General features: G+C 34.8%; 1 protein-coding gene across 1 annotated transcript in view; it reads left to right on the top strand.

Annotated features, from left to right (window-relative positions):
* ATR (ATR serine/threonine kinase) overlaps nt 1–25661 on the top strand; it is a 105366-nt gene that overhangs the window by 64362 nt on the left and 15343 nt on the right. The window contains exons 29-39 of the mRNA XM_061194588.1: nt 656–820; nt 1883–1974; nt 4397–4488; nt 4725–4902; nt 6083–6262; nt 6703–6862; nt 8814–8993; nt 12427–12569; nt 23269–23366; nt 23962–24194; nt 25153–25287. Coding sequence (XP_061050571.1) covers nt 656–820; nt 1883–1974; nt 4397–4488; nt 4725–4902; nt 6083–6262; nt 6703–6862; nt 8814–8993; nt 12427–12569; nt 23269–23366; nt 23962–24194; nt 25153–25287 — 1656 coding nt within the window. The remainder of the gene's footprint in view (nt 1–655; nt 821–1882; nt 1975–4396; nt 4489–4724; nt 4903–6082; nt 6263–6702; nt 6863–8813; nt 8994–12426; nt 12570–23268; nt 23367–23961; nt 24195–25152; nt 25288–25661) is intronic.

Raw genomic sequence — 25661 nt, forward strand, 5'->3', positions numbered from 1 at the left:
CAACTTCTGGGATACCACATTCTCCAGGTTTCTTCAAACTACTCTGGTTTCTCCTCTCCGTTTCATTTGTTAGTTCTTCCTTGTCTATAAATATACAAGTACTCTGATGTCCTTCCCCAGTCCTCTTTTCTTCTCTCCCTCTATTCATTTCCTAAATCATTTCATCCTTTCCCCTGCCATCTTTGTGCTAATTGCTCCCAAATTTTTATCTTCAGCCTGAATATTTCCTTTGAACCCAGATTTAGTGTCTTGTGTTTCTTGAAAGCATCTCAATATGAATATATTAAAATGCTTGTTTAAAATGTTTTTAAGTTTTAAAATGCAATAAAATACTTATAAACTATACTCAACAGAATTTATTATATATTGGATTTTTAAAAGAGTTCAGGACTTTGAGGTTCTTTACAGCTCTCATTATCAATAACAGTTACTAGTGTAGATTTGTATTTAAGTGGAATATGAGCATATTTAAGTGGAACAGAATGCCTGGAAATAAGTTTGCAGTTTCACTGTGAATCTATCTTGAAACAAATACATATTGTTGCTTTGAGAAAATAATTCTTATATTTTTTTTTACATAAACTGGTGGCTTTACAGTTTTATTTCCAGTTGTGTTTTTTTCCTCCCTTGATTGTTTTTTAATGATTGAACAAAGAAATTGTATGCTGCTATGCATGAACCAGATGGAGTGGCTGGAGTAAGCGCAATTCGAAAGGCAGAACCATCTCTAAAAGAACAGATCCTTGAACATGAAAGCATCGGCTTACTGAGGGATGCCACTGCTTGTTATGACAGGGCTATTCAGTTAGAACCAGACCAGGTAAGAGATAAATGAAAGGCAATGTAACAAAAAGAACTCTGAACTAGGAACTTTGGAAACCTTAATTTCAATACTGTCTCTACCAGTGTCACAGTGTGTCTGGAAAATATTTAACCATCTCTGAACTTGAGTTTCCTGATTGATAAAATTAGAGACATGCTAGAGGATCTCAGAGATCCCTTCCAATACCAAATTTCTGTGACCTTACAAATCTCCCAAATAAATGAGATTTACTGTGAAGTGTACTTACATTAAACTCTATGTTCCATTACTCTAAAATTGATATAATTTTAGTTTGGTATTAAAAGTATAAGACTTGCATCAATTTTTAATAATAATAGTGATTCTTTACAGCCTAAGAAACTTTTTCAGATTACACATGCCCCTATCACCATCTGGGAATCTCTGAAATGGTCCCTTAGAATCACTGAGCTACAGTTGCTAATGGGGGGACGTTGCATATCTCATGTATGTTGGAACAGGAAAGGGGTTTAGAATCACTGATTTATAATCTTGGCTTAGATCCTCTCTAATCTCAGGGTATTCCTTTTTGTCATAATTGACATGTTCATTTTCTCAGAAGTTCAGTGTATAGGGCCTTTATTTTTCACAGGCTTGTTTTCAATTTTAAAGAATATCTCACAATCCTATCTAACTTTTCAGTTACTAAAGCCCAAAATCGATATTAATAATATTGTGACGTTTGAGTTTTAATTTTTACATGAGAAATTATATGACAAATACTCTTTAAACAAAGTATTAAGGAGTACTTGTTACTTTTATATTTGATCTGAACCAAAAATCACACCATATCTGGAAAAGATAATAAATGCAATCTGAGATTTTTTGTAGGTTGTCTCCATTAAAAAAAAAAAAATTCAGATGTGTTTAGGACATCGGTAGAGGGCTCTGCCATATAGCCAAGCAAGTCAGTTGTTAAACTAAGAAAGGTAGGCTCAGTGAGGTAAATAGCATTTTTTAATGAATATCAGTTAAACATTTTTGGTTCCTAAGATGTATTTGAAGTAACAGTTGCTATTTTAAATACTTTTAAATTTCCAGATCATTCACTATCATGGCGTAGTGAAGTCCATGTTAGGTCTTGGTCAGCTGTCTACGGTAGTCACTCAGGTGAATGGAGTGCATGCTAACAGGTAATGTTTTTTAAAAGAATGATTTTCTTTTGTTGTTGGTTTGGAATGGGAAATTTTTAATTAATTGGGTTGAAGTAATATTTACTAAAGTAATGAAATCTTTTTTGTTTTCATGGTGTTGGAGATAAACACCAAAAAATAATTTTTCCTACTGTCTCTTAAGTCAATCTAGCACTTAACAGCTTATCTTCTATGCAAAGAGTCATCCTTGAATTAAATTTGCTTTATGACAGGAACCTGCAAGACTTCACCTACTATTGGTGAAGCTCATATTAGTATTTCCAGAAGATATCTAAGCTCTGCCTACATTATCAGCACCAGTTATTTTCTGTGCTGGGGAGAGGGAAACTTTGTGACTGAACTAAGGAATACCACTCTAGAATGTGTGGGTTGATTTTCTCCTAAAAGACTAACAAAAATGAAAGCAGCCTTCCTTTCCTAAAGAAAATGGGTTTCTTATAGCAAACCAAATGATACCCCCCAAAAAAGTACTTACATGTGGCAGAGATTAAGACATGCATGGTTCTTCTAGTTTAGAGAATTACTAGGGAGGTTGGTTGTGCTCTTGAAGCTGCCTTGCTCTGCAAGCTAAAAGCCTTACTCCTTAATGTATTTACCAGACCCCAACTGACTTTCCTGGACAGAGAGATCTGGTCAAAAGGGATGGGATCTTAGTTTGCCAAAGAGCACAGGCCACTGGTTTTAGTTAGTTCGCGCTGAAAACAGCTCTTCTAAGTACAGTTTCTATAAATTCCAAAGTGTGATTTTAAAGACCACTGTTCTACAGTGTCTGGGAGTAGAGAATGGTTAGTGGATTTACGAAACGATGAAAGAAGCTTTACAGAAGCAAGGAAAGATTCGTTATATGTTTTAGATATGTTTCTCCAGATTAATTGAGAGACCTTATGAATAAAGGGGTTGCAGAAATTTGGGAAAGTTTGTTTTGACTCAAGCCGAGGTGTCATGTTTCCTTATGATGCACACTGCACAGTCTTCTCTTTGGATCTGGGATACATAGAGCCTCCTGATCGTTGGATTGTGAAAAGGCAAGTTTCAATATTCAATGAAGGATACTGTATCATTGAAGCAAATGGTCATTGAGGGGACAAGTTTTCCTTGGGGAGAATATTTGCATTTAAACAAATATTTCTCCAAAATTATTGACTGTGCTTAACCTACACAATCATTTTTTTAATACATTTATGGAAGTAAGTTCTCACAACCTGATCCTCATTGCCATTTGGTACTTCTTGGTGTGATATATCCCCTCTGGAGAGCAACTCCTGCTAATTCTACTCAGATTTGTATCCTAAAATTTTGATACTTTGGCATCGAGTGATAAGCTAGTGAAGTTATTCAGAGTTGGACTTTTGAAAACTGTATTTCTATTGTATTTCTTTTAGCTTTGTTCTAAATTGTTCTTGGTGGTATTTAGACATTAGAGAATATTCAGTATTTATGCTACTACTTTAGTTTTTTTTAATTGACTCATTTGTTATGTTTTATGTGTTTTTACTACAGAAAGAACAAGGAGGGCTTTTAAGGGCATTGATCCCAGCCTCCCTGAGTCTGTTACCTTATTTATAGTATGTGTACCTTTGGTATTATTAGGTAATTAAATAGAAAAATGTGCCTAGCTGAGGGTCTAGCATATAGCAGGTATTCAAATGATATGATTTAATAAAGAAGAAACATGGGGAAGTATAGCTTCTTCTATACAGTCATGATCGAAACATCACTAGCCATCTTAGTGTCACATAAGTAGGATACGTAGAAAAAATAATTACCTATATAATGCTGCTTTTAAAAACCCCAATTTTAAAGTAACTGAAAATAATTTAAGAATAGTTATGTATTTTAGGTGGCTAATTTTGTATCCTTTGTCATACTATTGATACATAATTTGTAACATTGTTATGCCTTTATTATTGAGTGTCCTATGTACCCCAGTGCTCAACCTACCCCACCAGCTTCTATGTTTTTTGTCTTAAATTTAATTCAAAATACCAAGTTATTAGAATTGCTTACCTCTGAACGCCTGTATGTTCAGTTGGCTCTTTTTTCTCCCTGCTCTTTGTTCAAGTTAAGCGTGCAGCTCATTTTACAACTGCTCTTTGTAATTATCCAGGCATTAATTCTGCTCTAATATATGGCAAATTTGTCCCAAAAAACGGCATTTTTAAATGGCTGTATCAGAAGTAATTATTGAAAAAAATGTTTTGGGGGACTGGAAACATTAAAATTTGGGGGATTGTTTTGGATAGAGAGAATTATTTTGTACCTACATACAAAATACAATACAATACAAATACAATGAATAGAGCAATAAATAACTACAATAAATAGAGTATCTAAACCAATGAAAAAATCTCTAAATGCCACTTTAAATAAATGTTTAAGTGGTACGGGTTTCTTTTAACAGGTCTGAATGGACAGATGAATTAAACACATACAGAGTGGAAGCAGCTTGGAAATTGTCACAGTGGGATTTGGTAGAAAACTATTTGGCAGCAGGTAAAATTACTTCTTAAAATATAAGCAGTTTTAATATGCCATAAATATTTAGACTTAAGTAGCTAAGCAACATTGGTAATTATTCTCTCAGCTTGTTTTATGATTGCCTTGTTTAAGTTCAAAGTGGAATGAAACCATCTGTTCCAAATTTCTGTTGACCATTTTATCAAATGAAATAAAGCTTGTTCTGGGATCCAGCTATCATGGCATGCCTTGACTCTTCATTTGTTTTTCAGATGGGAAATCTACAACATGGAGTGTCAGACTGGGACAGTTATTATTATCAGCTAAAAAAAAAGATATCACAGCTTTTTATGACACATTGAAACTAGTGAGAGCAGAACAAATTGTACCTCTTTCAGCTGCAAGCTTTGAAAGAGGCTCTTACCAACGAGGATATGAATATATTGTGAGGTATTTTGAGGTTTCCATTTTTATATTCCTGGTCTGTAGGTGTCATAGGACAGACTTGGAATTTTGTGCTTGCTAAATAAGTGATACTGTGTTTGGTGTTACGCAGAGCTCACAAAATGGCTCTTTTCATTTTTTTACCTCACAATCACCCTATCTATAGTTTTTAAAAAATGTTCTAACATACATCCTTTTAATTAGAAAGGCAATTATGAGACTTCTAAAAAATAGCAAAAATATCTTACATTTGTCTTATTGTAATGTCATAGTTTATTTTCTATGTAACCTAAATAACTAGACGTCTACTCTGGCTGGCACATTGGTGCTCAGTACTTGTTGGTTCCCTTTCCTGTTTCTCTTTGAGAAATGCATTTGACATTTTCCACTCCCCCTCAAATGTACGTATTACATTACTCACAAGTAATATTAATATTACAAGTAATATTAATTTTTAGAGATAAGGAAGAAAATGATGGAAAACGTTTTAGGTCTGTTAATTTACCTGAAGAAAAGAATAAAACATATGTTGTAATTGAACAACAGTAAATTAAAAAGAAAAATATGCTATTTTTTAAATTATATTTTGTATCAGCCCCTTTGGTAACAGCTTAATGAAACCAGAGATTGGACCACTGGGATTAATTCAGTTCTGTAGCTACTCAACTGCATGCTTGAACACTGGGTTATAGACATGGGAAAAAGCTAATTTGAATGTATCACAAATGTTTCCATCAGCCTTAGGAAAAAAAAACAATTAAAATTGCATTCATTTCACAATTTTTTACTGGCATCTACTATGCCAGGTCCTCTTACAATAGCACCAGCAATATATACAAATATTTACATTGATTTATATTTTCTTTCATCTTTATACAGGTGGTAAAGTCTGGCTTTCATACATTTGAATTTAGTTTTATATACCCTTCTCCAATTTAATTAGAGGGGTCTAGGGATCATAGCAAAGCACTAACTATTCAAATCAACATAAATTAGTGTTTATACCCAATTTGAAAAGTTATAAATGTTACTGTTTATATACCAAGAATACATATTCGTTAAAGTTCTTCCAAAGAAAACTGCACATTTCATATTCCTCATGGTTAATTTAAAGTACATGCTTTATATATCAGATTAATATGGCTGAATATGATAACATATTAACATAGGCTCTATCTGTCTTCAGATTGCACATGTTGTGTGAGTTGGAGCATAGCGTCAAACCACTTTTTCACCAGTCTCCAGGTGAAAGTACTCAAGAAGATTCACTAAATTGGGTAGCTCGACTGGAAATGACCCAGAATTCCTACAGAGCAAAGGAGCCCATACTGGCTCTCCGGAGAGCTTTATTAAGCCTCAACAAAAGGTTTTACACACTTTTTTTTGCATGTCAGTTATTGTGAATTTAGTATTATATTTGCATATTACTTGGGAATATTTATCTTTCCTAATTTTCTCTCTGAATCTGTATTTTTCTATTGTCAATTGTCAAGTCTACACTATATAGTTGAAATGAGCCTAGAACTTAAAAATTACTTTTATGTGCAATATATCATTTTTTTAATGTTGAAAACGTATCTGGGGGAGGTACAGATATAAGTCAATTGTAAGGTCTTCATAGGCTTGTAATTGATAACAATGGAGAACTCTAAGAAAATTAAAATTAGTTTTTTAACAAATAAATATTCTTTGATTCTTTTGAAAAGATATATTGAGAAGGTTCCATGCTGGGAAGAGATATTTTAATTAAGCTGTTGAATATACTTAAAAATGCTCTTTCCCCACCATTTTGTCACATTCCTTTAGACCAGATTACAAGGAAATGGTTGGAGAATGCTGGCTACAGAGTGCCAGGGTAGCTCGAAAGGCTGGTCACCACCAGACAGCCTACAATGCTCTCCTTAATGCTGGAGAATCACGACTTGCTGAACTGTATGTGGAAAGGGCAAAGTGGCTGTGGTCCAAGGTAATGGCCAAGGGGACGTCATCGTATGTACTTCCATCATAGGTACTTCCTACAAAGGCATGACAGAGATTAGATCCCTAATCTAAATTCAGAACCTTCTTTTTCTGTCACCTTTCTGCATCATTTATCTACCATCATCTGGAAGAAACTTCCTTCTATCCTGAAGTCCCCAAATATTTTCCCGTTTCAAGACTGAAAGTGCAGTTCTTTCTGTTTTCATCTGTCTTCCATTTTTTTCTTGAGGGAAATGACCAATTTTTACTTTGTTTTTACTTTCTCTCTATATATATACATACATGAGTGCACTCAAGAAATGTTTAGGTGAACATAACACTGTCCTTATTACATTCTTGGCAGATAATTAGTTTTGTGTAGACTTGCCACTGTTGCTGTAAAGATCCACTTCTAATCTAGCCTGTCAGAAAGGGCTTAGCTTCAGAACAAACGTCCTCAGCAATCCTCAGATTAAAGCTACAGTTATAAGAAGGGGGCTTTTAAAATATACAAACTCCTTGAAAAACTCATGCCGCAGATTTAAAGGACTCTTACTTTCATATCTCCTCATGCTTGCCACCAGTCTAGAATTAGTAGTAGGCATAGCATGTTCTGAAATTGACAGTTAGCAACTAGAGTTGGTGCCATCTGTGATTAAACCAACTTTTATGGTGGCTAAGAAAAGACAGGGGAGGAGATGTTTCCTGGATGGGAGATGAAAGTAATAATTCAGCCTGCATTAGTCAGGTCATTTTCAGAGCTAGTGCTAGAACATGTATGTATTGTAATACCTTAAATTCAGTATGCTCAAAATGCAATTCATCATGTAAAATTCACTGTCTGTTTCTCCTCCCATATTCCTTATTTTTCTGAGTAGGACTCTATCACATCCTCTCATTTATGACAGTAATCTGGGCATCATCTTGAACTTCTTCCTCTCCCTCACTTTCCACATCAAGTTGGAGACTAAATTGACCGTAGAAATATCTTTTGAATCCTCTCCCTCTTATTTATCTTTGCTGCTTTCCTTCATGCCCTTAGCATTTACACCCTCTGACAATATTAACAGTTTTTTTTGAGGTCTCACCATTTCTTGGTGTTCATTACTGCAGTCTGTCATCTTCCTAAAATGCACACTGAATCATGTCACTCCCCCAGTTAAAATCCTTCAAAGTATTCTTCATGGCTTTAGGATTAAGTCAGAACTCTAGAAAGTACACAAGGCCCTTTCTCATCAAGTCTCAGCCTACCTCTTCAGGTTCAGTTGTCACAAACCCTTTAGTCTTCACAAATCCTTTAGTCTTCACAAACCCTTTATCTCACAAACCCTTTAATCTTCAGCTAAAACCAGACTACTTGCCTTTTTCTCAATTAAAGTTATTATTCCTTCTACCAAGAGTGTCCTTCACTGAATTCTTTGCCAGGAAAATTTCTACTCATTTTTTAAGACCTAATTTAGATTTTCCTCATGTGATTACTTTGCCTGACCACTGGTCAACTCCATTTTCCTATATCTTCAGGTAGATTTAGCAGACTGTCTTCTCTTTCCTACATAATATGCATGTATATTCTTCTGTTAATAACACTTAGCACATTGTGTTGTTGTTTTATAGTTTATTTCCTCACTTGACTGTGAACTTTTTTAAGCCAGAGATTTTGACATATTTATGTTTGTTTATCCCTAATCATCTACATATATCTTCAGTTCCCTGCACTTTGACTGACTGTAAAAAACAAGTGAATGAATGAATGTAGGAGTTCTATATGAAATGAAGCAATGATTCCTTTTTAGGATTTTACTTTCATAGGAGGAAAATGAGAGGTGAACATGAAATTACAAATAGATTTATACATAAAATATCTTATGAACTTTAAATTCTAACAATTTTATTTGCTTTGCAGAAAATGGAAATATGTTCTTAAATTAAAAGGCTTGTTGTTGCCTTTTCTCTTTCAGGGTGATGTTCACCAGGCACTAATTGTTCTTCAGAAGGGTGTTGAGTTATGTTTTCCTGAAAATAAAACCCCAACCGAAAGTAAGAACATGTTAATCCATGGTCGAGCTATGCTACTAGTGGGCCGTTTTATGGAAGAAACAGCTAACTTTGAAAGCAATGCAGTTATGAAAAAATATAAGGTAAGTGAATGTATAATGCAATTTCAGTTAGAAATTCACTTTTTTTGTTGTTTTTGAAAATAGATAAAATTATTTTAAAGTCCATATGGGAAGAGCACATGTATAAAAATAGCCAGGAAGCTTTTTTGACTTTTTAGTGAATATATAACGTAAGTATATAGTTGGAGGAATTATCACAAAATAAATATAGTCATGAAATCACCACCCATGTCAAGAAGTAGAATGTTATTAATGCTCTAGAACTCACCCTTTCATCCTCCTTCCCAAAGTTAACCACAGCCTGGCCTGAAAATTTTTGAACAAACACAGTGTATACCTTCCTTACTAGGTATTAAGCCTTACATAGATGGTGTTAGAAAAGAGATACTTCTCAGTAACCCATGGGTCAAAGAAAAAATTGCAGTGGAAATTAAAAAACTAAATGGAAGTTAAAAAACTTAATGGAAATTAAAATTACTTTGAACTGAATGATAATAAAAATATGACATAGCAAAACTTGGATTCAGCTAAAGCCATTCTTACAGGGAATTTGAAATATTATTTACATATGTTAGAAGAAAATAAAGGCTCAAAATTAATAAGCTAAGAATCCATCTCAAGGAGTTAGAAAAGGAACTGAAAAAAAATTAAAAACATAGAATATAGAAGATACAAAATAATAAAATAAGAGTGGATGGCTGGGGACAGGTGGTTACTAGACTTATCATGGTGATCATTTTATAGTGTATGCAAATGTCAAATCATTATGTAGTACACCTGAAACTAACATGATATTGTACGTCAGCTTTTATTTTTTACTTAAAAAATAAAAAAATGTGTTTTTTAATAAATATTTTTAAAAAGAATGTAAAGGTAAGCGATAGATTACAAGATATTTGCAATACATAATGATGAGGCTTATATCCAGAATATAATAAGAACTCTTAAAAGTCAATAAGAAAAATACAGACAACACAATTTTAAAATTGAATAGAAGACTTAACAGAAGGATATATATAAATGACCCAAAAAAAGCAAAAAGAAAATATGTTCACTGTAGTAGACAGGAATAGATGCAAATTTAAAAAGTATTATGATGAAACTAATACAATATTGTAAATCAACTGCCATTCAGTTTAAAGAAAAGTATTATGAGCTAACACTATATACCTACAAGAATGGTTAAAATTTAAAAGATTGATATTTTCAAGTGTTAGCAAGGCTATAGAGCATTTAGACGCTCATACAGTGCTGCTGAAAGTATAAGTTATTACAATCATTTTGGAAAACGGTTTGGTGTTTTCTCCTAAAGGTGATAATACTGTGACAGCCACTTTACCAATGCTCAACACGTCTCCATAGAACATATACAAAAATGTTTATACCAACGTTATTTGTAGATTTTAAACTGGAAGTAGAAATGTCAATCAATTATAGAATGGATAAACGAATTATAACATATCCCTATAATGGAATACTGTATGTATAACAATGAAAACCAACAAACCAAAGTTACATCCAACAACTTGAATGGTTCTCCCAAACTTAATGTTGAATAAAAAAAGTCATATGAAAAAATCATACATGTAGTATGACTCCATTTATATAAAGTTCAGAAATGAGCAAAACAAAATTATTATATCAGAAATGGAGATAGTGGTTGTTTTTAGTCCATTTGCACTGCTATAATAAACATACCATATACTGGGTAGCTTAAGCAACATTTATTTCTCACAGTTCTGGAGGCTGGGAAGTCCAGAATTAAGGTGCTAGCAGATTCAGTCTGGTGAGGGCCTGCTTACATAGACAGCCATCTTCTCCTTATAACCTCACATGGCAGAAGAGGCAAGGGAGGTCCCTGGGGCCTCTTTTATAAGGGCACTAATCTTAGTCATGAGGGTTCCACACTTGTGACCTAATCATCTCCCAAAGGCCCCACCTCCACATACCATCACATTGGGGATTAGGCTTCAACATATGAATTGGGTGAGGGGGGAGGGGGGACAACACACAAATATTTAATCTGTAGTAGTGGTTATTTGGGAGGAAAACGAAGGGAGTAGTGTTTGGGAGGGCAAAGGGGGAGGCTCGTGTTTCTGGAGTTCTTATGTAGGTGTGATCACTTTGTGATAATTGAGCAAGCTTTGTGTATAAGATTTATCTTTCTGTATGCAAATTTTATTTTCCAAAATAAAGTTTTAACTTAAACCAGGAAGGAAGGAGGGAGGGAGGGAGGGAGGAAGAAAGGAAAGGAAGGGAGATAGATGATGAAACCAGATTGAAAATATCTTTTTAGAGCAATCTTTATTAGTATTTTCCTTCATTCCCTTTGCTTCTCCTGTGACTAGATGGGAAAAGCACACTGGGAGCCTCGTCCCTGTGGCCGGTTTTAGGCACATGAATCTAGCATCTGTTCCATACATCTAATCATGTCATTCTGTCCTCTACCCACAAGCAGGTTTGTATCTGTAAGGTTTTAGGATTAGATTTGGAGGAAACTTAAGATCTCATTTTAAGGTTCCTGGTCTAAACTGTGTTCTCAAATTTGCTTGAATTAAGAGTAGAGCTTTATTTTAAAAAAATTTTTTTACTCAGCTGTTCTATGTATTTTCCATCACATTTCAAATAATATAATTAAAAATTAATAAACCACGCACAATATACAAATATAAGGGAAAGGGAAAGGAAATGACAAAGGCGACTGAGTAGGAGTGGCCAGAAAGGTAGGAGAAAACTTGGAAGATTGTGGCCTCACAGAAGCAAAGGGAAGAAAGTGATTCAAAGAAGAAATGGCACGGACAACAGAAACATGCTGAAGAGAGCTCACTCACGTGAGATCAGAATTGGAAAGTATGTCTGTTTAAGTTGCTACTTTAGTGGAGTGGTGTCTACTGAACCAAAAAGAAATAGTTTGAGGAATGACTATGAGTTGGAGAATTCTTTTCAGAAGCCTGATTATAAAGGAGTTGAGAGAGAGGGCAATATCTTATAGATCTTAGAGAAAAATAAGATATGTGATTTCTTTCTTAAACCATATTTGAATGCCTTTAAAGTCCTGTCCTCTTCAGAGATTTGATATTCTTCTTTCTCTGAGGTTTTTTTTAAAAACAATAAAAATATACCTGTACACACATACATGAAATACCTTAATCCATCTGAAAATTATTTTGATGTATCATATAAAGTGGCAATGTAAGTGGAGTTTTTTTCCCTGTATAGCGAATTACCATGACATGTTGATCAGCGGGCAACCCACCAGAACCCACCAGCTATCCTGAGAAAACCTTTGTAAGAAAGTAGCTATTCCTTATTTACACCAGAGTCAGTCTGCCTTTGACTTTGCTCTGCCTAGATGTTGGTCTCATACTTTTGATCCCTAATTATCTATTCATACTTTACTTCCCAACATAGTGGGGGGTTTTATTAAGTGGGTATTCTCTGTTATCTTTTACAGGATGTGACTTTGTTCCTGCCAGAGTGGGAGGATGGGCATTTCTACCTTGCCAAGTACTATGACAAATTGATGCCCATGGTCACAGACAACAAAATGGAAAAGCAGGGTGATCTCATTCGGTATATAGTTCTTCACTTTGGAAGGTGAGAGTGAGAACTGCATGTTTGCTGATTAAATATATCAAGGTGACTCTGTTGATATTGAACTATTATCACAGATCTTAGCATATGTAGGATGTTTTCTGCTTTACGATTATCACCTTAGATGTGATATAAATTTTTTCTTTGTACAATTTTTTCCTTCCCTTTAAATAATAACTATTTTAATGGAATAAGTAATATATGCATGTTTTTTAAAATTCAGTAGTACCAAGAATATACAATGAAAATTAAGTGTCCTTCCCATTCTGGACCCTCATCCTCTGGGTCCCCTTCCCTAGAATTCCAGAAGATGCTAAATCTAGTACATTTAATGGTTGTATTTAATTGCCTGTGGAATGTTTCCTTCCAGCCCATGGTTTTGACGTTAGACTTGTAGAAAGAGCTTAGCACTTAAACTAGGTAACAGGTAAAATGTAACTTAATTTCATATATTAGTGTATTATAGTCAAATAGTATATTGTCTCATGCCTACTGTTTATATTATCACAAATTATTAATTCCTAAGAAGTAATAATAACGTTCCACTCATTTTCTTGTCATACTCATGGACCATTGCTTTACACTGATGAATAACTTACTTCATAGTAATAAATTTATTTAAAGTTGCCTATTATCAGGTATTTTGACTTCTCAGTTCAATATTTTCAGGAATCAAAGCAATATATTTTTGTTCATCAGCAGTGTTAGGATTGCAAGATTTGGCCAAGACTTTCTTCCCAAAATGGAATTTAGTTTTTGTTTGCTTGCTTGTTTGTTTGTTTGTTTGTTTTTTGGCCATGCCATGTGGCTTGTGGGATCTCAATTCCCCAACCAGGGATTGAAACTGGGCCACGGCAGTGAAAGCCCAGAATCCTAACCTGTAGGCCACCAGGGAACTCCCTGGAATTCAAGTTTTATAAAATCCAAACCTAATTTAATTTATTATTGATTATTAATGACTTGTTATTGAGGAAGAATTCCTGGCATATTGGCATTTTGAAATGGAAGCGTAAGCAGAGGACAGTTATTAAATGCATTTTTCTTTTCTAAAATGAGTAATACCTCTCATTTGCTCTTTAGTCTTGGCATATATCATATGCATTGGTATACAGAATTTATTTAATATATTTATTCTAAAACGAGTTATTTGGAGTCCTTGATATGCATAAAACTATTAGGTATAGTATGAGATTTTTAGAAGTACAGTTTAAGAAAGTAAGACTATTTTAGAATATGTTTTATCCATAGTAGTTAAAATAAAACATATGGATGCTTAAAGGAGTAAATAAGCTCAGCTATCGATACTTTTCCCCTGAGTCATTGAATTACTGTGTTATTACTAATTAAGCATTAGTGTTTGCCCTCAAGGAGCTACAGTCCAATTGGATAGAGAAACCTTAGCACACAAAATATTTAAATAATGGTACATAGTAGAATGTGATCAAATATCAAAATAAGTGGTATAAATATTAGAAATATCTTTTTGATATTAGCAAGATACCAAAAATGAACCAAACAAGTCCAGGAGGAGTCATGGATTTGGGGCAAATCTGAAGTCAAAACTCAAACCACTGGCTTCATGATATCAAAAGTATCTCTTTGCACTGCATTGCTACAGAAGTTTGGTAGGCCTCGTGAAGAAGGTAGGATTTAAAAGGTAATTAAATTCAAGAAAGAGAGGACATTACAGGCATATCTCATTATATTGAGCTTCACAGATACTGTGTTTTTTACAAATTGAAGTTTTGTGGCAACCCTGTGTTGAGCAAGTCTGTCAGTTCCATTTTTCCAACAGCATTTATTCACTTCAGGTCTCTGTATACTCACATTTTGGTAATTCTTGCAATATTTCAAACTTTTTCATTATTATTGTGTTTGTTATGATGATCTGTGGTCAGTGATCTTTGATGTTAACTATTGTAATTGTTCTGGGGCACCATGAACTGCACCCATACAAGACAGCGAACTTATTCCATAAATGCTGTGGGTGTTCTGACTGCTCCACCAACTGGCCATTCCACCATCTCTTTTCTTCTCCTTGGGCCTCCCTATTTCCTGAGACAACAATATTGAAATTCGGCCAATCAATAACCCTACAATGGCCTCTAAGTGTTCAAGTGAAAGGAAGAGTCACACATCTCTCACTTTAAATCAGAAGCTAGAGATGATTAAGCTTAGTGAGCAAGCCATGTCAAAAGCTGAGACAGGCCAAAAGCTAGGCCTCTTGTGCCAAAGAGTTAGCCAAGTTGTGAATGCAAAGGAAAAGTTCTTGAAGGAAATTAAAAGTGCTACTCCAGTGAACACATGAATAATAAGAAGGTGAAATAGCTTTATTGCAGATATGGAGAAAATTTTAGTAGTTTACAGAGATCAAATTGGACACCATATTTCCAAAGCCTAATTCAGAGCAAGGCCCAAACTTGCCTCAATTCTAAGAAGGCTGAAAGAGGTGAGAAAGCTGCAGAAGAAAAGCCTGAAGCTAGCAGACATTGGTTCATGAGGTTTAGGGAAAGAAACCATCTCCATAACAGAAAAGTGCAAGGTGAAGCAACAAATGCTAATGTAGAAGCTGCAGCAAGTTATCCAGAAGATCTAGCTAAGATCATTAATGGTGGCTACACTAAACAACAGAATTTCGATGTAGACAAAACAGCCTTATATTGGAAGAAGATGCCATCTTTCATGGCTAGAGGAGAAGTCAATGCCTGGCTTCAAAGCTTCAAAGGACAGGCTGACTCTCTTATTAGGGGCTAATGCAGCTAGTGACTTTAAGTTGAAGCCAGTGCTCACTTACTACTCTGAAAATCCTAGAGCCCTAAGATTTATGCTAAGTCTATTTTGCCTATGCTCCGTAAATGGAACCACAAAGCCTGGATGACACCACATCTGTTTACAACATGTTTTACTACATATTTTAAGCGCACGGTTGAGACCTACTGCTCAGAAACAAAGATTCCTTTCAAAATGTCAGTGCTCATTGACAATGCACTTGGTCACCCAAGAACTCTGATAGAGATGTATAGTGAGATTAATGTTGTTTTCATGCCTGCTAACACAGCATCCGTTCTGCAGCCCATGAATCAAGGAGCAATTTCAACTTTCAAGTTTTATTGTTTAAGAAATACATTTTGTGATTGGAGTGACGTCAGCAATATGGCAGAGTGAAAAGCTACCTTTGTCTCACCCCATCAGTCTACAACCAGTAAAACATCCAAGTACAACAAAAGTACTTCTGCTCAACACACCAGCACACTGGAGAATCCACATATTGGTACATCTAAAGGTGGGTGGACTGAAACACATAGAGGAGGTGAAAGCAAGGGAACAGCAGAGGTGGTGCCTGCAAAACCCAGCCCTCCAGCCACAGCAACTGAGTCTGCAGCCCCAGAGAACCCGATAGTAGCAGAGGAGGGAGGTACACATGATTCCAGCCTCCTGGCCCCAGCAAGCTCCTGTGGCCACGGGTAACTGGGAAACAGTGGCAGTGGGGCCTGAGACCCTGTCCCTCCAGCCACTGAGGCGCCAACAACTCCAGGTCCATTGTGGCAGAGCCCCACGAACCTTACAATACCAGACACAGCAGAGGCACCCACGCAACCTCAGCTCCCCTCCCAACTCTCCTCATTCCCCTCCCCCCATGGCAGTGGAGCCTGCAATTCATGGGAGCCCAGATGAGATGGCAGAGCCTACCATCTAGATGCACCAAGCAGCAACACCAGTTGAGACAAGGAAGGTACCAACGACTCCAGAGGCACAAGGTGCAATAATGAGGGCAGGGAGTCGCACCTCTAACAGAGGAGGTGGAAGGTGGAAAGGGCAGACTCTCAAATAGAGCCAGAGGCGCCTCAGGTAAAAGAAACCAAAAACCTATGCTATAGTGCCACCTACTGGAAAACAAAAGAAAGGCCTCTAATCTCTAACCTGTCCCTACTTCAAATGTACCGGCAGAGCAACAACTCATCTAGCACCATGAAGAACCACACTGACAGTGTACCACAAAAAGCAAATGATGATTTTCCAGAAACCAAACTTAAAGATACAGAATATTGCGATTTGATAGAGAACTCAATATAGCTGTCATGAAGAAACCCAGTGAGCTGCAAGAAAACTTAGAAAGGCAGTTCAGTGAGCTCAGGAATAAAATTAATGAACAGAAGGAGTACTTAACTAAGAGAGTGAAACTCTAAAAAAGAACCAAACAAATTCTTGAGTTGAAGACCTCAATAAATGAGATGAAGAGTGCATTTAAAAGCATTTGAAATAGAGCAGACCATATGGAAGAGAGAATTAGCAAGCTTGAAATGGTACAAGTAGGACAGGAAAGAGAAGATATTTTAAAAATGAGGAAATTCTAGAGAGCTATCCAAGTCTTTTAGGAAGGGCAACGTTAGGGTAATGAGTATCCCAGAAGAGAAGAGAGGGAGAAGGGAGCAAAGCATTTATTTAAAGAAATAATAGCTGAGAACTTCCCAAACCTGGAGAAGAAACTGGGTATACAAGTTCATGAAGCCAAGAGAACACCTAATTACCTTCTCTAAGACAGATTGTATTAAAATTGTCAAAAGTCAATGACAAAGAAAGAATTTTAAAGGCAGCTAAGGAAAAAGGGATGATAACCCACAAAGCTACCTCATTGGGCCATCAGATTTCTCAGCAGAAACTACAGACCAGGAGGAAGTGGAGTGACATTCTCAAAATACTGAAAGGTAAAAGTCATCACTCAAGAATACTCTATCCAGCAAAGTTATCATTCAGATATGAAGGAGAAATTAAGACTTTCCCAGACAAACAAAAGCCAAGAGAGTTAATCAACATTAGACCTGCCTTACAAGAAATGTTGAAATGAGCTTTTCTACCAGAAACAAAATGGCAAAAAGTACACAAAACTTTGAGTAAGGCGATAAGTAGACAGAATCAAAAGTTGCAAGTCTTTATCACAATAGGTTTTTAAACACTTTGTTATAGCATAAAGGTTAAAGGGGGAAAGTGTTGAAAAAACAAATATAGCTGCTTCAATTCAGTAACAAACTCACAACATAAAAAGGGATAATTTGAGACAACAAAAATATAAAAGGGGAAGAGGAAAAGGATGGAACCTACATAGGTAAATGAAGATAAGATCCTATCAGCAGAAAAAGGACTATTTTATCTATGAGAGGTTTCATACAAACCCCATGGTAACCACAAAACATAAATCTAGAGTAGAGACATGAAACATAAAAAAAGAGGAAAGTATGAAAAACAGAAAACCTCCAAACCAAAATGGCAGACAGAAACACAAGGAAAAAAATAAAACAACAATGGATATATAGAGCAACCAGAAAACGAAAGCTAAACTGGCAGTGCTAAGTCCTCATCTGTCACCTAAAATGTAAATGGATTGCATTCACCAACCAAAAGACACAAAGTGGTTGGATGGGTTAAAAAAACAAGACCCAACTATATGCTGCCTCCAGGAGCTCAGCTCTAAAGACAAACATAGGCTCAAAGGGAAGGAATTTCCAAGAAAATGGAAATTGACAGCAACACAGTAATAGTAGGGGACTTTAACATCCCACTTGTGTCAGTGGATAGATCATCTGGAGAGAAATTCAAGGAAACAGCAGAACCAGATGGATTTCATAGATCTATACAGAACATTACATTCAAATGCAGCAGAATACATATTCTTCTCAAGTGCACATGGAACTTTCTAAAGGACAGACCATGAGCCACAGAACAAATCTCAATAAATTTAAAAAGATTGAAATCATATCAAGCGTCTTTCCCAATCACAGTGGTATGAAACTAGGAGTCAACTACAAGAAGAAAGGTAGAAAAATGACAAGTATATGGAGACTGAGCAGCATGCTTCTGAAGAGCTATTGGGTCAACAAAGAAATCAAAGAAGAAATTAAAAGTTACCTGAAGACAAATGAAAATGAAAATATGACATACCAAAAAAATCTATGGGATGCAGCAAAAGCAGTACTAAGAGGGAACTTTATAGCAATACAGGCCTACCTCAAGAAACAAGAAAAATCTCAAATAAACAATCTAACCTTACACCTAAAGGAACTAGAAAAAGAACAAACGATGCCCAAAGTCCATTGAAGGAAGGAAATAATAACAATCAGAGTGGAAATAAATAGAGACTAGAAAGACAGTAGACAAGATCAGTGAAAATAAGAGCTGGATCTCTAAAAAGATAAACAAAATTGACAAACCTTTATCTAGACTCACCAAGAAAAAAGAGAGAAGGGTCTGATAAATAAAATCAGAAATAAAAGAGGAGAAATAACAACGGATACCACAGAAAAACAAAGGATTGTAAGAGAATATTATGAACAAATTGGACAACCTAGAAGAAATGGACAAATTCTTAGAACCATACACCCTTCCAAGACTGAATCATGAAGAAATAGAAGGACCAGACAGCTTCACAGTGCATTCTACCAAACATTCAAAGAAGATTTAATGCTCAAAGTCTGCCAAAAAATTGAAAAGGAAGGAACGCTTCCTAACTCATTTTATGAGGCCAACATCACCCTGATACCAAAACCAGACAAAGACAACACACAAAAAAGAAAATTATAGGCCAATATCTCTGATGAACATAGACACCAAAATCCTCAATAAAATATTAGCAAACCAGCTGCTACAGTGCATTAAAAGGATCATACACCACAATCAGTGGGATTTATTCCAGGGATGTAGGGATGATTCAACATACACAAAGCAACCAATATGGTACACCACATTAACAAAATGAAGGATAAAAACCATATGATTATCTCAGTAGATGTAGAAAAAGCATTTGAGAAGATTCAATATCCATTTTTGATAAAAAGTGTCAATAAAGTGGGTATAGTAGAAACATACCGCAAATTAGTAAAGGCCATGTATGTCAAACCCACAGGTAACATCATAGTCAACCATGAAAAACTGAAAGCTATCCCTTTAAAATCAGGAACAAGACAAGGATGCCCCCTCTTACCACTTTTATTCAACATAGTATTGGAAGCCGTAGTCAGAGCAAATAGGCAAGAAAAAGAAATAAACGGCATCTAAATTGTAAAGGAAGAAGTAAAATTGTCACTATTTGTGGATGACATGATTTTTAATATAGAAAAGCCTAAAGAATACACTAAAAAACTATTAGAAATAATAAACAAATGCAGTAAAGTTGCAGGATACAAAATCAGTATACAAAAATCTGTTGCATTTCTATTATACATGCTAGCAGTGAGCTAGCAGAAAGAGAAATTAATAAAACAATCCCAATTACAACTGCAATAATAAGAATAAAATACCTAGCAGTGAATTTAACCAAGGAGGTGAAAGACCTGTACACTGAAAACTATAAGAAATTGCTGAAAGAAATTGAAAAAGACACAAATAAATGGAAAGATATTCCATGCTCATGGACTGGAAGAATTAACATAGTTAAAATGCCCATACCTAAAGCAACCTACAGATTCAATGCAATTCCTATCAAAATCCCAAGGACATTTTTCACAGAAATACAACAAAAAATTCTAAAACTTATATGGAACCACATAGGACCCCAAATAGGCAAAGCAAACCTAAGAAAAAAGAACAAAGCTGGAGGTATCACACACCCTGATTTCAAACTATATTACAAAGCTGTGGTAATCAAAATAGCATGGTACTGGCAGAAAATAGATACATAGATCAGTGGAACAGAATTGAGAGCCCAGCAAAACACCCAGGCTTCTATGGACAACTAATATTCAACAAAGCAGCAAAGAATATACAGTGGAGAAAGGATAGTTTCTTCAATAAATGATGTTAGGAAATTGGACATCCACATGCAAAAAAAAAAAATGAAACTAGACCACTATCTCATACCATACACAAAAATCAACCCAAAATGGATTAAAGACTTGAATGTAAGACCTGAAACCACAAACCTCCTAGAAGAAAACCTAGGCAGTACAGTCTTTGACATCCACCTCAGTAATATCGCTCTAGATATGACTCCTTAGGCAAGGGAAACCAAAGCAAAAATAAACAAATGGGACTACATCAAACTAAAACATTTCTGCACAACAAAGGAAACCATCAACAAAATGAAAAGACAGCCTACCAAATGGGAGAAGATATTTGCAAACGGTATATCCAATAAGGGGTTAATATCCAAAATAAATGAGAATTCACACAACAACAACAAAAACCAACCCAATTAAAAAGTGGGCAGAGGAGCTGAATAGACATTTTTCCAAAGAAGACATTCAGATGGCCAACAGACACATGAAAAGATGTTCAACATCATTAATTATTAGGGAAATGTAAAACAACACCACAGTGAGATATCATCTCACTCCTGTTAGAATGACAATTATCAAAAAGGCAAGAGAAATAACAAGTGTTAGAGGATGTAGAGAAAAGGGAACCCTCCTACACTGTTGGTGGGAATGTAAATTGGTGCAGCCACTGTGGAAACAGTATGGAGATTCCTCAAAAATTTAAGAATAGAACTAGCATATGATCCAGCTATTCCACTTCTGGGTATTTATCCAAAGAATATGAAAACACTAATTTGAAAAGGTATGTGCACCCCTATGTCCATCGCAGCATTATTAAAATAGCCAGGATATGGAAACAACCAAAGTGCCCATCAACAGAAGAGTGGACAAAGAAGTTGTGGTGTATACATGTATACAATAGAATACTACTCAGCCTTAAAAAAAGATGAAATCTTGCCATTGTGACAACATGGATGGACTTTGAGGGTATTATGCTAAGTGAGATAAGTCAAACAGAGAAAGACAAACACCGTATGATTTCACTCATGTGTGGAATATAAAAAAACAAAGACACACAAAAACAAAACAAATGAACAAAACAAACCAAATAAAAACAAACAGGTAGATACAGAGTAGTGGTTACAGAGGGGAAGGGGAGAGTGAAATGGGTAAAGGGGATCAACCGTATGGTGATGGATGGGAACTAAATTTTTGGTGGTGAGCATGCTATAAGGTATATAGAAGTAGAAATGTAATGTACACATGAAACTTTTATAACGTTATAAACCAATGTTAACATAAATAACATAAATAATGAAAGTAAATTTTTTAAAAAAGAAATACATTTCGTATTGTAATAACTGCCATAAATAGTGATTTCGCTGAAGGATCTGAGCAAAGTAAATTGAAAACCTTCTGGAAAGGGTTCACCATTCTAGATGCCATTAAGAATATTTGTGATTCATGGGAAGATGTGAAAATATCAACATTAACAGGAATTTGCGCAAAGTTGATTACAGTCCTCATGTATGACTTTGAGAGGTTCAAGACCACTGTGGAGGAAGGAACTGCAGATGTGGTGAAAGTAGCCAAGAGAACTAGAATTAGGAGTGGAATCTGAAGATGTGACTAAATTGCTGTAATCTCACGATAAAAACACAATAAAATGAATGAGGAGCTGCTGCTTATGGATGAGCAAAGAAAGTGATTTCTTGAGATGGAATCTACTCTTTGTGAAGATGCTATGAAGATTGTTGAAATGACAACAAAGGATTTAGAATCTTACCTAAACTTAGTTGATAAAGCAGTGGCAGGGTTTGAGAGGATTGACTGCAGTTTTGAAAGAAGTTTTCCTATGGGTACAATGCTATGAAACAGCATTGCACGCTACAGAGAAATCGTTCATGAAAGGAAGAGTCAGTCAGCGCAGCAAACTTCATTGTTGTCTTATTTTAAGAAATCGCCACAGCCACCCAGCCTTCAGCAGCCCCCACCCTGATCAGTCAGCAGCCACCAACATCGAGGCAAGAGCCTCCGCCAGCAAACAGATTAGGACTCGCTGAAGGCTCAGGTGATGATTAGCATTTTTTAGCAATAAAGTATTTTATAATTAAGGTATGTATATTGCTTTTTTTAGACATATGCTATTGCACACTTATTAGACTACAGTATAGTGTAAACATGACTTTTATATGCATTGGGAAACCCCAAAATTCGTGTGACTCACTTTATTGTGATATTCGCTTTATCGCAGTGGTCCAGTACCAAACCTGCAGTATCTCCGAGGTATGCCTGTACTAACTTTTCACAGATTTGGCACAGACACGGGGTTGAGTGGTTTGTTGAGAGGATGGTGAGGAAATTGGACTTGATGGAAGATGTATGCGGTGAATAGTGAGAGACTAAGATTGCAAAGTTATAAAGAAAAAGGGTTGTATATATTTGAATCCCGAGCAGAGTCATTCATATAGTCTTAATCTATAGGTAAGTGATTGCTGTTTTTCGAACGGGGGGGAGTATGGTAAAGCTAGAATTTGAGAAATGTTAGCCTGGAATTTATTGAAGGGAAGAAATGTGGAATTAGGGAGACCAAGTTACTGTAATTTCCCAGAAATCGAGTGATTGGGCCTGACCTAGGCTTATGACCATGGAATACAAATAAAGGCACAGATCCTAAGGACAATTTAAAAGAAGTACTGACAGGAGTTTGACCAGGTCAAAACTTGAATTATTTTTGGTCAGTGTATTGATAATATAGAGGTTAGTGAGGAATGAAGAAAGAAAAAAGTGGGGAGAGAGGAGTCAAAGATAATGTGTACTAGGAAGAAATACTGATACTATAAAAATTTTTTTCAGAGGCCATATATTTCTCAAGTGGTAGTTTAAGTCTTTATATTTAATTCATATAATATAAAAAAGAATACTATGTTAATATATTTTCTATGTAATTGCAGGTCTTTACAGTATGGAAATCAGTTCATATATCAATCAATGCCACGAATGTTATCACTATGGCTTGATTTTGGTGCTAAGGCATATGAATGGGAAAAAGGTATAATTTTTTTGGTAAAATTTTTAAGGAACTGAGAAGAATTATAATTTACGTGAGAGCGAGAAACCAAATGTTAAAGAGGAGAAAGACTAAGCATAGACTTTTTTAAGTAGTTGGAGTTGCAGGGCCTGCAAGTGTAAATCTGCTCGTTCCTTGGTAAACCTAACACATTTTGAAAAATATTAGTTTAAGCCAAATAATTTACCTTAAAAATTACAATGGATTGTGGCTTGTTCTGTTTGCTTCTAGTGAAAATATATGTATATGTATAGCTGATTCACTTTGTTATACAGCAGAAACTAACACACCGTTGTAAAGCAATTATACTCCAATAAAGATGTTACATAAATAAATAAATAAAGTCTGTTTAAAAAATTTAAAAAAGAAACAGGCCTTGAGTTTTTCAGTGGACTTAAATATTTTTTCCTACCTGGACAGAGAAAAGTATCTTTTCACAAATTGGCAAGTGATCTAGCTTTGGACATGGGAATAACATATATCTTAAAGCTGTTTTTAAGACAAAATTTTTTTTCTGTGAAATTGATATACTGTTTTATTTTTTACTGGTATTTTTAACTTTGATTTCTTTTTCCAGCTGGCCGCTCTGATCGTGTACAAATGAGAAATGATTTAGCTAAGATAAACAAAGTTATCACAGAGCACACAAATCACTTAGCTCCATATCAATTTTTGACTGCCTTTTCACAATTGATCTCCCGAATTTGTCATTCTCATGATGAAGTTTTTGTTGTCTTGATGGAAATTATAGCCAAAGTGTTTCTGGCCTATCCTCAACAAGCAATGTGGATGATGACAGCTGTGTCAAAGGTGATATATTAATCACAATAGTGTCTTTTTCCATTTTAATGCTAATATGTAGATACAAGTTCCAGGGTTTCTCTCTTATGTTAGATTTGTAACAAGAAAATAAATTTTAAGTATTTTAAAAAAAAAATTATAGCACTATGTCTCATTATAAAATTTAGAAATATTTACTATATCAAATGAAGTGACTAGTATGTTTAAGATTGAAGGATTTATCATGTGTTTTCTTTATGAAGTATAGTAAACTGTTAGTGCTTGGTATAAAACAGTAACCTATTTTTTTTCCAAGTTTTTTAATCCAAAGTATCAGAACTATTAATACTAGAAAATTTTTATTGCATTATTAATAGGAATGTACAAATTGGTAAATATATTGAATTAATAAATATTTTAGAGAATTTAGAAAATACAGAGAAATAGAAAAAAGAAAATTAAAATTCACTGTTTATATCATTAATATTTTGATGTATTTTTGTATGCTTATTATCTATGCATATTTTAACACTAAATTTGGATTGCATAGATATGTAATTTCATATTTTTCACCTAAAATTGTTACCATAATCATGTTCCCATGTTACTAAATATTCTTTGAAGACCCAATTTTTTAAATTTTATAAAATTCTATAATGGTTAGCCATCTATAATTTATTTAACTGTTGTTGATCATTAAGGTTGTTTACTTTCTTTGCTGTTACAAAACATCTAGACACATCTATATTTATTCTCATTTCTGATTATTTCTTCAGGATAGATCCTAAGAAGGGAATTCATCAGGTCGCAGGATAGCAGCATTTTTACGGCTATTGATAGTATTGCCAAATTGATTTCCAGGAAATTTCTGTCACTGTAAACTCTCATCATGCATACTGTTTAAGTTGATTTTTGTCAATCAGAACTTTTGTTATCTTTTAAAAATCTTTTAACAATTGCATTTAACTTTTTTTTTTTTTTATGACAGTCTTCTTATCCCATGCGTGTAAACAGATGCAAGGAAATCCTAAATAAAGCTATTCATATGAAAAAATCCTTAGAAAAGTTTGTTGGAGATGCAACTCGCCTAACAGATAAGCTTCTAGAATTGTGCAATAAATCGGTACTATTCATAAATCTTACTACTTATAGACCAAGTTAGATGAAACTTCTATATGATTTCAGCTGGTTTTATTTCATTTGATTAATTAAATTTAAATTCTCATATGTGTTGGTATACATATATATCAAAAGTTATCAAATTGTATACTTTAAATACGTGCAGTTTACCTTAATAAAGCTGTTTTTTAAATTTCTAACATATGTCCCTCTCTCAAATGTCATCTAAATTTCTAAAAGTTCTTCTTAATGTAAATTCTTCTGAGAGTAAATTATCCATATTTATTAGAAGTTTTTTTAAATAGAGGATATGAAATATAAGTATATAAAATACTCAGTTAAAGTTCTCTCTGTGATTGTTTTCTGTCATATCTTTGA

The sequence above is a fragment of the Eubalaena glacialis genome, chromosome 6, assembly GCF_028564815.1.
Source record: "Eubalaena glacialis isolate mEubGla1 chromosome 6, mEubGla1.1.hap2.+ XY, whole genome shotgun sequence".
NCBI lineage: Eukaryota > Metazoa > Chordata > Mammalia > Artiodactyla > Balaenidae > Eubalaena > Eubalaena glacialis.